General features: G+C 37.5%; 1 protein-coding gene across 2 annotated transcripts in view; it reads right to left on the bottom strand.

Annotated features, from left to right (window-relative positions):
• Positions 1-14439, bottom strand: part of RBKS (ribokinase) — a 69087-nt gene that overhangs the window by 14861 nt on the left and 39787 nt on the right. For both annotated transcript variants that reach the window (XM_085315892.1, XM_085315891.1), the window contains exon 7: positions 5528-5716. In XM_085315892.1, coding sequence (XP_085172018.1) covers positions 5528-5716 — 189 coding nt within the window. The remainder of the gene's footprint in view (positions 1-5527; positions 5717-14439) is intronic.

Here is a 14439-nt window from a genome sequence, read left to right as displayed (position 1 = left end):
GCAAGTCTTTGGCAGAGCCATGGAAATCTTACTCAGTTCTTTGTTCAAATCACTAAACCACATTGCCTTCTTTAGACCACAATTACTGTACAGGCCTGAATACTGTGTGTGACATATCTAAAATTATATAGCTATACCCTTATATCAGGCTTTTTAAAATGAAGATTGTATAACATCTTCAGAGTTCAATACAAAGCTACTCAGTGAGCGTTCTACTGCTTAAAAACAGCCTCTTTAATTCTTTCCCATAGTGAAAAAGACAGACTTAATATATTGTAATAAGAAATCAGAGACAAACTTAATAGGATTTGAAGATAAAACATTTGATGACAAATTCATATGACAGCAATGAGCCTTCCTTTTGCAGATTTGACATGAAAGAATAATGGTAGCATTTACAATTATGACAAACAGTATGTATCATCCATCTCTAAGAATGTTGTACAGAGAACGGCTATATAGAATAAATTGTACACTTGTGTCAAATTTCAGGCATAACTGAGTAGGTTAAATTTTGAATTTTATCATGTCTCATAAATAAGTTGCCTGTTTATAAGCATGTCACCTCAACCTGTGATCTCCACAGCTTTTCTCAGCATGCTGTCCATACTGTGCACTTGGAAAGGCACAGGTAACACAAGGAAAATGCCAGTAACACAAGAAATGCTACGGGAAATTTAATAGTTGTACTCAGGAATACTGGGAAGTTAAACATCCTAAGTTTCCCACGAGATCTAAAAGAGATAACATGGACTTCCTGTGATTACTAAGGGCACCTTTGTGAAAAGTGATTCCAAATTTACATCTAAATATTGTGTGCCCAAGTGATATGCAGATTCCTAATCACCTGATTTGGAGTGTGCAAATGCAGGATTTTATCTATATGTGTAAACCCCAAGGTCAAGTAGAAACTGAATAGATCTTAAGCAGAGCACCTCCACTACATTTTAAAAGATCAGATGGGATGGAAGTTTGATAGTCAACCTAACTGGTGCAGGCACATACGGATGTCATTCAGTGTTTTGATCCAAACTAGGATCCAACATGAACCAGAGGCTACAAACACCAACCCCAAAGCACCTTCCTCCCCAAAGTGATCTCAGTGCTGCAACCTGGAACATGGGGAGCAGCAGTGAGGCAGCTCTGGCTTGTGTAGCCAAGCAGCACCCTTTTTCCATTACAACCCATGCACGGGGGATGATTCTGCCTGCTCCAACTCTCCTATATGAACCCTAGACAGGACACCTGTCCTCAACTGYAGGTAACAATCACAGTAAAAAGCAAAGCTCAGACCCCTGTGAGCAACTCCAGAGGTGCAGATGCACTCTAGCCTGCCACAGCCACAGATCACTGCACTGGCCCATCTCCTGAAGGGACCCAGCATGGACAACCACCTAAAGTCAAATAAATGGGGCTCCAAGGCAGCCTGTCTACCTCAGCCAAGCCCAGCTGCACTTAAGAGGCCGTGGCGGAGCCTCCGCCCTGGCAGCAGGCAGGCATTCCCGCAGTGCTGCTGGCTGGCCACCGGCACCACCAAAGYGGCTCGATTGGGTCCCCAGCTGCCACCTGAGGATCTCTGCCTCGTAAGATCCCATGGTGCTTTTTTGCAAAATGGAAGGGAACTAATCTCACTGCTGGCCAAATTCCAACTTTGCGTAATTACATTCATCTGACAAATTCTCCTTGGCAGTTTCAATGGAATATAATTAGTAAATGTAAATAGATGTAAATAGTGCTGTAAATTACAGTGTGTGTGACTGTCAGGAGCAGAGCGGGTGGGAGGGGGCCAAGGGGCAAAAGGACAGAGCTTCATTCTCCTGTAGGAATGGAGCCGGAGCCTTCACCGTTCACAGACTGCAYCTGCCCCTGCCAGGTCACCGCGCTCTGGGTTACAGCAGCAGCAGATGTCACGATCCAGCCTGACCGTGGGGTTCAGCATCCAGATCATCCCCTTCACCTCAAGAACAAATCTAACTTGATGGTGTCTGGTTGTGTCCCACAGCTGGGCCCTTACACAGCTGCTGCGCTCCCCCTCAGCTGTGGGTCTGCTCCAGCAGCAGGCAGACTGCTTCAGCATTTGCCCACGTACGCGTGCTCGACTGCCGAATGTGTGTACACGACACCATTGACTTCTATGAAATGTTTATCAGATTTGTGAAAGGCTTGTGAAGCCTTCTGCTACCAGTTGAAGAAGCGTCATAAATGGAAATAGCTCATTATCTTTCGAAGCTATTTTAATGCAGCTTCAGGTACTTAATTTCAAGTAAAGTGGAAACAGCTTCTACTAAAAATGAAGTAAATGCATATACTTAAATTTAAATAGTCAAACAGATTTAAAAGCAACTATTTAAAGTAGTCAAAACAGATGATAATGTTTCCCCCAGATTTTTAATATTATCTATATATTTTAATTTTATTTATTTTACATATATCAGAAGTCTCTTAAATAAGTAATATATTTAAAATATAGAGTGCTACAGCTAGTGGGCTTAATCAGATATTACTTTATTTCATATAGATAATTTGAGGACTAGTTTTCAATAATTCACTGATTTTTAATTTTATCCAAAATTTGCATATAGAAATCAGAGGAATAAAGGGAAAGTTTATTTTCTTACTAAAAGCTTGTTGTATTATTTAGCTATCACAAGAGAAACAGCTGTTTCAGCTTTACAGTACCATCTCTTGCAAAACTTGACTAGTTGTGCACTACATGTTTTGGACTGTGTAAGGACAGCTCTGCTAACAGTCATGGGAAGCAATGCATACATTAGTAAAGCCCACATTAGGATAACTAGTACTAAAAAAAAAAAGTCTTTTTTTTCTTTATAGTACTGATTTACTGTGGGTGAAAAACATCAGACTTTCAATCTTGAAAATTCATGTCCCAGCACACAGTGGGAGATGGAGGCCGCTTTTTCCCAATGTTCTGCCACTAAACTGCTAGATTAACAGACTAGTTTCAAAAGGGCACTGTAACAGTTTGCAAATCCTGTGATGAGTTATTCACATCATTTAACTCTTCATCTGACAGTAACTTTGCCTTCTGCAGGTCTAAACAATGCCAATTAAGGATATGGGCACATACTCCGATGTGACTGCAATGTGAGTTAAAAAAATTACTGCCTGCTCCCTCAACATACATGTGCTCCTAATAAGAGAGCATGTGCTCTTAATAAGAGAGTTGAATAAGAGTGCAGTTTAAGGCAGCAAATTTTATTTTGTATTTAATGATAGTCTAGGAGCATGCACATGAGCAGCTCTGACTACTCTGCTGATGGCTAGCTTCTTGCTCAGCTGTCACAACTTGAGTTTATTCCTTTGGGGGAGATCCACTGCAGACACGCATTTGAATAAAGTGTCCTACTAGAACTTTTAGTACTTTTTTTAGTAATAAAACTATCCATTATTTTGACTGGTGTTTAGAAGGGCTGTTTTAAAACCACTTGCTTTCAAGCAAAGTCTAAGTACTGTAAGTCTTTTATAATGGAAGGCCAACACATCTTTTTTCATTCAGTCTGCAAGAGTAACTGAGCACAGCTGTTTTACTGAAAACAACCCACTGTCACTTAAGCAGATTAACAAAATTAACTGTGAAAATCCTCTGCTATATGAAAGCCAATAACCTGCTGGCCACAAGGAGGCAGGGCAAGGATTCAGTAAACTCAAAGAAGAAATTGCCTTTTTTTTTTTTTTTTTAAGGAGTGTTAAGTTAGTTAAGTCATGAAACTCTGAACTGCTAAGCAACATAAAAAACACTTTTCAGCCACAGAATGTGGTTTCAGTATTGCTGTTTTATTCCAACAGCAGCAAATATCTTAATAAATCAAACAATACCTGATCTGGCAGCAATTTTATGCTTCTTTTGAAGAAGCACTTCACATATGTTTCTTCTTCATCACTTCCGCGTGATGTACAGTAACAGAGAAAATTGTAACATGAAGATTTGATAGCAAGGGTGGATTTACCAACTCTGGGCAAGAAGCAGTACAGCCAGGTTCACAAGGGGTTGTTCCCAGGCTAATACATCCTGCTTCCTGGAAGGCATCAGGGCAGGTTTGGGTGTTCTGCCTTTCACTCCCTTGGCACTTCTGATTCTGGGGTTAATGCGAGCAGATGAGGTTAGGGGTCTGCAGTTTCTTACCGAGTGCTTTATASGCCGGGCAATACAGTGATGCCTTCTTTAACCAGAACTTCAGGACATTCCAAAATCAACCCTAACTCGAGGTCAAACTTCTAAATGGCAAAAGGGGCAAAAGAGGAAAACAAAGCCCAAATACGCCTTTTTTTCAGAGTTAAACTCAAAAGGAGTAAACTCAACAGTGAAACAAAGCCTTCCATAGTATCTGCACAGCACAGTACAAATCACTCATCTTCTGTTTTAAGAGAAGTGACTTTACCCTAGCCCTGCCACCGGAGGCCACTCAGCTAGCTAATTTCAGTCCCCTATGCCTCTCTTTCCTCATCTCGTAAGCAGTTACTTTCCTTCTTTGTGAAGCAGTATGAGGTCCAAGGATAAAAAACATGTTAGAAGAACTAGTTATTATTAATACAATTCAGATATGGAATGCACCAGATGGTAAAATCTCCGGGATTTTAATGAATTATTGTAACAGAACATATGTAATATGACGTTATTATAACAGGCATTTAAATGTATAGTTAGTACATACAACGTGACCTGCTCCGCTCTCAGTAACTCCACTGGAATTATTTTGGATTTATGTCAGATAATACTAGGAACACAAAATAGCCCCATATGTGCAATGTGGTGAGATTTTCTTAGCAAGGCTATCTTAACTATTGCATTTCCTGATTTTTTTTTCTTGATCTTTTTCCTTTTTTTTTTCTGAGAGTATTGTATTTAGCAGTTTAGCTGTTAGAGAATGCTTTCTGAATTTAATTCTCAGTAGGCAGTAAAAAATAACCTAAAAATGGCAAAGATGAAAATGTCTCTGAGCAAGTATTCCTTATCTACCATCATAAAATAGTTAAGTCATGAAGCAGCAAATAYTTTTTTTTTTCCATTCTGTAAAAATTACATCCTCAATGTACCTTATGCTAGATTTGGTAAAGGATTTGTCTGGGTAAGCAATTCAGGCTTGTCTCAGAAGAGCCAACCGCTCAGTTTCAGACTATGAGGGCAGTAGTATCTCCTCTCTCCCACAGCATTCAAGTTTCAGAGATGATAAACTACATGACCGGGCAAATGTGCAAAAATAGGACTGCAGCTCAAGTGACTGGCACCACACATTTCAAACAGAAAGAGACAGGTACTGACTTCAGTAAATAAGGAACATGAAGATACTATCAGTATTTATAATAATTCTAGTATATCTACAATATAGCCTATAAAACTCAAGTGAACTGATATTTAATATATGAGAGGCTGGAAGCAAGATATCAATTTCACATCATAAATTAGCCTTTGTGCTAGTGCCCAAAGATTTGGCTGATTACTCATTGCTTTCCCTTAGAGCTTAAGTAGTCTTTTCCAAAGCAAGACAGTTAAACCACAAAAACGTACCGTAGTGTCCACAGCCCTGACCTTCCCAGCAGGAACGTGCTTTGGAATAGGTTCTTCTACTGATATCATCATGCAGCCTTCTGCTCCAAGAGTAACGATTACAAGCTTACACCCTCTTTCTAACAGCATGTGTCCCACCTTTTGAGCATCTTCAAGGTTGCCAACTGGGATGCCCGTTAAAATTTCTGCCTGGAAAATAACCCACGCAAATGAAAATCATAATTTGACAGTATTCATTTTTGGACAACAGTTGCATTTCAAAACAGTGTTTAATATCTTCTTAAATGTGTATTTTAGGTTGGATCCTGAGACCACTTCCTACACTGATATTCAGCTATGTGTTGCTCTGGGCTTGAAACCAATGTGCACTTCAGGTACTGCAGACTAATGGGGAGCAACCTAGGCAGAGACACAGGAGGCACAGGTTCTGCTCCCGCTTCTACAACATACCTGGCACACAACAAAAAATCACATTTCTCTCACGTGCCTCGGTTTCTTCACATGTGAAATGAAGACAACATTGCAGTCCTTGGCAAAAACATTTGTGGTCTAATGTGAAAAATGGTACATGGCAGCTCGGTCACTATTCTTGAGGGATATTTACTGCTAAATGAGAAACTCAAATTCTCAAGGTCCAGCTAGTGAGGAACTACTAAGGAAAAATCTCTCTCAGGAAAAAAATACCATTGCTCAACTTTGACCACTGTGTTTACTTTAATATATGTATTTTAGATAAGAATACCTAAAAGTTGTCTGAAGCCTTTTTTGGGTAAGGGCCCATTACAGCATTATCATATATTTGTCCTACGGCAACGTCCATAGGCTTCTGTCAGGACTGAGACTCCTTTGCGTTGGCTCTTTACAAACACAGATAAAGATAAATGCCTCTTCTGGCAGATGGTGACCTTGAGTCAACTTCTCCCAGTTGACTCTTAAAATTAATCGCTTCTAACTCCACSCAACTAAGAGTAAATTTACCAAAAATCTGCAATGAAGACTCCAGAATCAAACATTCTTTTTTCCACTTCATACCTTTGCTGGCAAAATATTTGTCAATGCTAAGAACTTTTTTTTTGGTGGAGGATGGGCAGAAGAGGACAAAAGGAGTGGAATAGGAAGAAAGCGAAGAGAAAATAAAGTAAATTTTATCTGATATACTCCACCASGCAGTACTCCCCCTTCCTACTAGGGTATGATTTCAATTCTAAGTAAGAATAAGCATATATTGCTCTCTTTACTAAATCTTGTCCTACTTGCCTTTGAAGGAAGAAGTCGCACGCTATCTTAAGATACAAGGTTGCTGCATCCTGAAAAAAAATGCAGACTGCAATATTTTCAGATCTCCACCTATTAACAGGGCATAACTTTCACACTCTTAGGGCTTATTTTCAGTTGAAAGCTTACTCCAAAATCTCTTCGCCAGCTATACTTCCTGCCCTCTGCTGCACGGACGGCTCAACTTCTTGGGAAATAGCTGCTGACATATTTCAAATTACCTTTCCAGCTATTACTGAAACTTGAAATCAGTGCACTATTTCTTGAAACAGCAGCCTATAAACTGTAGCAATTCAGCCACTGCTCCATGAAGTACAAGCCATCCCTGCAGCAAAGCGGGGCAGGGCAGACAGCTGGGGACAGGAACTACTACAGCCATCCCAAATAAGCCGCCCCCAGCTGTGAGTCAGAGGCCTCACTGCTTGCCACTGTCATTTCCTGTGTTTCACTCCGGCCCAGAACAGAGAAGCACCCTGAGGCTTTGAAGGGCCAGCTTACCCCAATACACTGCATTAGCGYTTATATTATCATTTACAGAGTACTCATTGGTTTTGTGTTCATAGGACCAAGTTCTGCAGTCCTTCTTTAGAGAAATGCACGAGTGATTTCAAGAGCCATTGACCTGATAGCTGCAAGGAAGATTCTGGTGTGGCAGACCTTGCTGCATAAACTCAGCTACTGCAGGGACAAATATACACAATTTAAACCTGCTTTCTTTAGCCACATTGATGCCAAGTCAGAATATAGTACATTTTAAATTACTGAGAAGAGAATTAAACCTAACAAATTTTCTCTTTAGCAACGTCACTATACTTCTCAAATTTTTTTCGCAGTAGAAACTATTTAGGTGAATGAAATGTATTCATGTTTTTTTAAAGGGTATAAAAGTGTTCTCAAAGAAGAGAATTTGTTTCAAAAAATACCTTACAAAACTTTTGAATATAACTTCTTGCAAGGTTTGCAAGAAATCAGTAACACAATAATGGCTTTGGAGTAYCTAGGGATAGATAGTGAATATTATTGAAATGTATATATTCTATTCTAATATTCAAGCGCTTACAAAGTCTGTGTGTCTTTGTGAATTTTAAAAGCTCTGGAGCAGGAACTATGTGTTCCTGTATTCAGAACACCTAGCACATCATGTTACAAGAATAAAAATAGGTTAGGAAAGTGCACACACAAATCCTTGAATGAAACTGGATAAATGAATTTCTAATCTACTTCACAATGGGCAATAATTCCAAACATTCTAGGTATTTTGCAAAGCATCCAGGAAGAAAGTGGGTTTGGTTTTGATAGAGATATTAGTAAAATTAAAGTCAAATTAATTTGGCTTTACTTTAGCTGGTCTTTACAGTTCTGTAATCTCAGGATCACAGTAAATGCATTATTTAAATCACCATAAAAAGTATCAGTATTGAATTTTGCAAATGTTTGTATTCTTGAAATTAAGCCCACAGAACTCAAAATAAACAATCACAAAATGGTAATATTCTCTGTAATGAAATACACATTCATCTGCTTAGTATTAATGTTGTACTCCACATTGTGATAGCTGTGTCCTACATTAACAGGATTTTTTGCTTGGTTTCTGGAAGAAARATTATTTTGTGACTGATACATTTAAGGCTTTGCAGAAATTTTTCTTTTCATCATTACACTGCTTATAACAATACACAGATTTATTTTGAATCAGACAGGGTCTGCATAAAGGTAGATCTTCAGCTGCTTGAGACCACTAACATATAATTCATTTACAGCAGGATGGTAAAACYAAAAAACACTGGAACAAGCTGGAAGAACCATAAAAGCAACAGAAGCCAGACTGATTCTGTGCCAGTAATTAGAAATTGCRGTAAATGTCAACTGATGTTAAATACTGTGGCAAGTTTTTAAGTTCCTCCCTTCAGTAAAATCTTATTTAAAAAACAAATAAACTGTGGTACAATTGAAGGAAATAACTAATGGTTATGTAAAGAAAAAAATTAAATAACAATACTAAAAGTTCAATGTGAACATTTGCCATAGTACTCTAAAAAGAGCAGCAAATGAAGAAATTTATTTTTCTGCTGCTAGTCTCATAAAATTCATTTACATGGACTTATTAAAGCTAGAGAACATCGCACAAAACTTCTGTCAAAATAAACTTACRATGGATATTATATAACTAATCTACACAGAATTTTCCTAATTTTGATTATAAAAGTAGAAGAGAAATTTAACTGAAACTTTTAATTTGATTGATTAGAAGGTTCTTGGCCATACTCCTCTCTAATCTTAGTTAAGTCTCTATGTCTCTTTASACTGTGGAGTCTTGCCACAGTAAGCTGACATAAACCAGCACTGCTACATAAAAAAAACAGGCTTGCTCTCCCTTCCACTTCTGTTGACACAGCTACTTCTCTTGTGCCAGCACAGGCATTCCTGTGGCCAGGCAATAAAGTAGATTGTAAGGCAGATCTGTGTTTAAATTAATCTTGAAATAAAACAAAACAAAACAATTAACTTCTTTCAACTGCAGTACTATTCGTGCTGGCTATAAGTGAGAATGAAACTATGATGTGAGCCTTTGCCAAGTGTTCCCAACAGTGGTGCACTCAGGGGAACCTATGGCTTACAGAGCCACTTCTGGGGAGAAGTGCTAGATCCTCTACYTGAGGCTTATGAGACCAAGCCTGGACTACTGTGTCTAGTTTTGACATCCCTGCACAGTCAGGGGGCTAGAGCACAGGACATACAACAAGAGGCTGAGAGAACTGAGTTTGTTCAGCCTTAAGAAGAAAAGGCTAAGGGGAGATCTAATTGCTGTCTACAATTATTTAATGGGTGGATGTACAGAAGATGGAGCCAGACTCTTCTTGAAGGCTCACGGTGATAGGACTAGATGCAATGGGAACAAGCTGGAACATGTGAAATGCTGATTAGTTATTAGGAAAAGCTTCTGCACCAGGACRGTGGTGCAGCACTGGAACAGGTGCCCAGAGAGGCTGTGGGATCTCCATCCTGGGAGAGTCAAAACTTGACTGGACACAGCCCTGATCTAAGTTACCCAGCTTGACCAGGTTGTGAATTTGGAGACCTCCAAAGGTCTGGTCCTATCATCTATGATCATCAACATATATAAACTGGAACAATAACAAGACATGTTTATTCTCTGCAGCCCATCTTTTCTTTAGTGTCCATACATCACCTAGGGCAACAGCAACTCTGCAAAGGAAAAATATTTCCAGGTATTGCTGGAATAGAAATAATGAATAATAATAATGAAGCTATGCTAGTTTTACAGCTGTCTYATCTAAAACTACATATGACAACTTTAAATATTTAACTGCAGTAAGCCAGTTGGCTACAAACTTGACTTGTACCTGAAGAGACTTCTTGAGAATGACAGAACAAAAACTTGATCACATTAATTGTAACCCAAGTAAGGAGTCCTAAAGAAGTACTGAAACAGATATGGTGTATAAGCGATTGCCAAGATCAGGTCACTAGCCAACTTAGCTCCAGTTGTTTCAAATTATAAATTTTTTACATATATACAGGGAGAAATACTTATCATGCTAGAATAAGTAAAAACTGATTGAAATGAATTGGCTTGAAGCTATTCTGTCCCTTCTCTTCCCAAAAGTAACATCTTTCATTTTAGACTAAGCATGGGCAATTTCATAGTTTCCAGCAACTGATAAAATATGCTTTAGAACAAAGTTGGAATTCCAATTAAAATATACTGTGAATTGCTGGCAACATTTACGCAATGGAGTAATAGTACCTTTCTACTATGTAAAACAAAAAGGCCAATTCATGAGATTTTCTGAAATATTTTAATTCTAAAGGACTTTTATTTTTGATTCRTGTAGTAGAGATACCATTAATTCCCTATTATTAACCTCTTTGTATTAACAAGGAACACCTTAAATGTCCTAATTCAAGAYTCCAGATGCAGTTTTATAATCTCAATATTCTCTGAATCTTGTAAATGTCAGTACTGTTTTTGGTTTTTGGATATGCTGGCAAGACCTTCTATAATTAATATTTCTTTCAAAAATGATTTAATTTCTCCTAATAGACAAAAATGCACAAAAAGAAACAATGAGACAGTATCTAATTTTTCTGTATTATTTTTATAGGTCTATTATTTAACAAAATTAGTGACAAATTTGTACTTAGATATACTGCTTTCTACCACTGAAAACTCATAGTATTCTGCTAGTATTATACTAAAATTTTGCTAGGCCTTATTTAGATCACAGGTCTGATACCCATTTTATATTAGGAGTAAGTAGTTCTAAGTGTTGCATTCAAAATAGCTCGACATACTAAATCATTTGCTGTAACCATTCCAGATTTTTCCTTCTCCTGAAGGGCTCTTCAGTATTCCCTGAATAGAGAAGCAGCTGTTCTTCRAAACATTTAGGACCAAGTTCAAATCACTGATGTGCAATATATTTTGGTTCCTAACCTGCAGGGCTACGTAATTGCATGCACACACTAAACAACAAAAACAACACCAGAGCKGCATCGACACTGTGGTTGTGCTTAGGAGCCATACTACAGCAAGGAATCATATAAATATGTGGGAAAAAATGGTGGGTATCCTGTAGAACTCCTCTTGTATGGGATTGTCTCTTTTTCAATRTTTAGAGACAACAGAAGAGAATAACCATTGGTTTTCACTAAGATGACATTTGATACATTTATTTTTCATTAGAAGAATTAAGGGAATGGCGAACTAGCACATTCCTGCACAAACCTCAGGGATTAGGCTGTGCTGCATCTGGGAATTAACAAACTAGTCTCAACAAGCTTGATCTTTCTGGGAAAAGATAAAACTGAACTACAGGCTAAGCAAAGAAAGAACTGATAACCTTGCAAGATTTGTTCTGAGTATTTTTGTTCATGAACCACATAAAAAGAAAGTAATGTCAGACATAAAAAAAAATTATTATTGAAACAAGCAAGACTGAAAAGAACAGCTTGTGAAGAGCCTTCTAGACAAACTAATGGTAGATAATTCACTGATAGTATAATTCTGTTTGCTTCTCCCTCACACATAAATCCATAAGAACAAGCTGTGCTGTTATACCAGATACTGCATGCGATTTCATTAAAACCTGAACATTTGATGTATGATAAAGTGTGAAGTAGCATTTGATACTTGTTTGGGACTTGACATCCCATGGCTGTCTAAAACTATAACTAACACTTTTAAGAATTTCTTTTGTGATATAAGCATTACAGATCAAAACTGCTGACCTTCATGGGAACAAACAATAGAAAATTCTGACTCAGTAATAACCGAGCTAATCACAAGGAAGAGCCCCTTTTTTCTCATCTTAAACAACACAAACTCTCCACATAGTTTAGGAAATGTCTTAAGCTAAAAGGCTATCTTTCCTTTCTACAGCTATCATAATCTTCTGTTACAAACATATTCACATGATATCCACAAATCACAGGATCTTAGCATTTAAAGTTATTTAGGGGAGGGGACAACAAAAATAAAGACATCTTGGCAAAACTGTGTGATAACACTTGTAAATTTAAATGAATAAGAAACCTAAACCAAACAATGTTTTAGRAACAGTTGAACTAAATAGCTCTAAAGAGTTAGTCTTTAAAACTGAAAAGATTTATTAAGAACTATCTAAAGGGCTTAGTAAAGATAAACCAAGAATACACTATTTGTTTTCTGACAGTTCCTACAAATCTCAAAAARAAAAAWAAAAGTTACCCCAAAAGTGTATAGCTGGAACATAAAGGTTTTGGCTAGAARGAAGTTATTCAAGACTTAGCAATAACAAATAAGAAGGAGAATGGAGCTGGAATAGAGAATCTCAAGACATCAGTTGTAGGTAGCACATTCAAGAAGTCTGGCCATAGAGATTAAAAAAAAAACCCAAACCCATGAAGTAAGAAGAGCCATAGTGGTTCAGAGAAAAGGTTCATCGTATCCACTTCCAGTTTCTGACAGTGATTGCTAGCAAACACTAAGGGAAAGACAGCAAAAAAAAGCTCACTCGCTCTCCATATACACACACACACATATATATAGTGTGTGTGTGTGTGTGTGTGTACATACACACACACATACATATATACATAAATATGAAGAACTTTTCCCAGTATATATTTTGGCTCACCAAAGGTTTTGAGACTTTCTGATTTAAGAAGATGGAGAAAATACAGATGGAGTGGATTGAATGAATAAAGTTTAAATATTTTGAGAGAAAAATTAGTATTATCCTTAATATTTGTCAATTTAACTTATTGTTTTTAAGCACAATGCAGAAATGTGATTGGTGACCTTTATCAGATTTCTCAAGTGCATATATTACAGTGATGTGAAATTAAAGAAAGTCATGAAAGAAAACAGAAAACAGATGGCACATGAATATAGAACCATTACTAAAATAAAAAAAAAACTACTTGCAAACTTGTGACATAAGAAAAACAAATGCTTCATTTTTCCTCTTTTCTTAGCAAAAAGAAATGAACAATGGCAACAGTTCATCTCTGAGAATAAATTCAATAACCAATCAGATACATGGAGGGGGTGAAATAAAATATAATTGATTATTACAGTCCTAGTAATGTAATGGATTTCATTGTAAAAAAAAATGTTATTGTTAAAAACATAGCTATTTATGTGCTGTTCTTGTTCTCAGAATATGCTGTAAGAATCCCACAACTATATCTGGACTCCTGTGACATGGTTGGCAGGAACTTCCATAGGTCTACCATRTCCATAAACCAGAAGAGATTAGCCTCCTCATCAGCAGAGAGCATATTTCCTGTCCTGATTGTGCACAAAGTGATCCCAGCTATCTTCAAATGGTAGTTACTTTTTAAAGAAAATAGAAAAGAATGCAAACTGTACCCTCAGCTCTGCAGGAAAGGTGGGTAAGTGAGAAGGAATCTGTTCTAATTATACACCTGTATTTCTTGTTCTCCTAATATAGGTCATTTTATTTTCTCCATGTGGTGGTAATAATAATACGACACCTTGGCTCCAGCAAGCTAAAATCTCAAAGAATGTCTCTTTAAAGATTATCCTCTAGCAATAAACTATAACAAAAAGAAAACTTTAACATGTGTGTTGCAAAGAGCAATGAGAAAAAAATCAGGAAGATAAGAAATAAAAAACAAAGTTTTTTGTTTCTAACATATGGGGAATAAGTTTCTTCAGGGGGAAAAAAAGTAAATAGTGACATTACGAAAAAAGCAAACAACAAATGACATTTTTAAACTGGTGGGAGAGTATGGGTGTTCTCAGCTGAAAATGTGCGCCACAGCCCCATTCAGCCAATCCAAGGGCATAGTCCAGGCATAAGTGTTTTCTGAAAGCATGAAGAAAACACCRTATGGATGTCCTGTAAGTTTTCTGAACAAGAATAATACTTTGCCTTATCATTCTTACCACCATGTACAATTGAATTCTGATGGTTGTTAGATAGTGCCTAAGCTACAAAAGATGTCACCACCAATTACACTGGAAACTTCACCTTCCAGAGATGTGAGGAGCCACAGCATCTCCCACCTTGCAGGAAACAGCTATTTTGCAAATTTTTGAATGTGCTGGTGTGTCTGAACTTGGCTGACATGTCCTAGAATAAAACTCTGGTATCAACTTCGGTTAC

The sequence above is a fragment of the Rhea americana genome, unplaced genomic scaffold (assembly GCF_003343005.1).
Source record: "Rhea americana isolate MKP2758 unplaced genomic scaffold, rheAme1 scaffold_44, whole genome shotgun sequence".
Lineage (NCBI taxonomy): Eukaryota > Metazoa > Chordata > Aves > Rheiformes > Rheidae > Rhea > Rhea americana.
The sequence above is the reverse complement of the archived record's forward strand: the minus strand, read 5'-3'. Positions and strand labels throughout refer to the sequence as shown.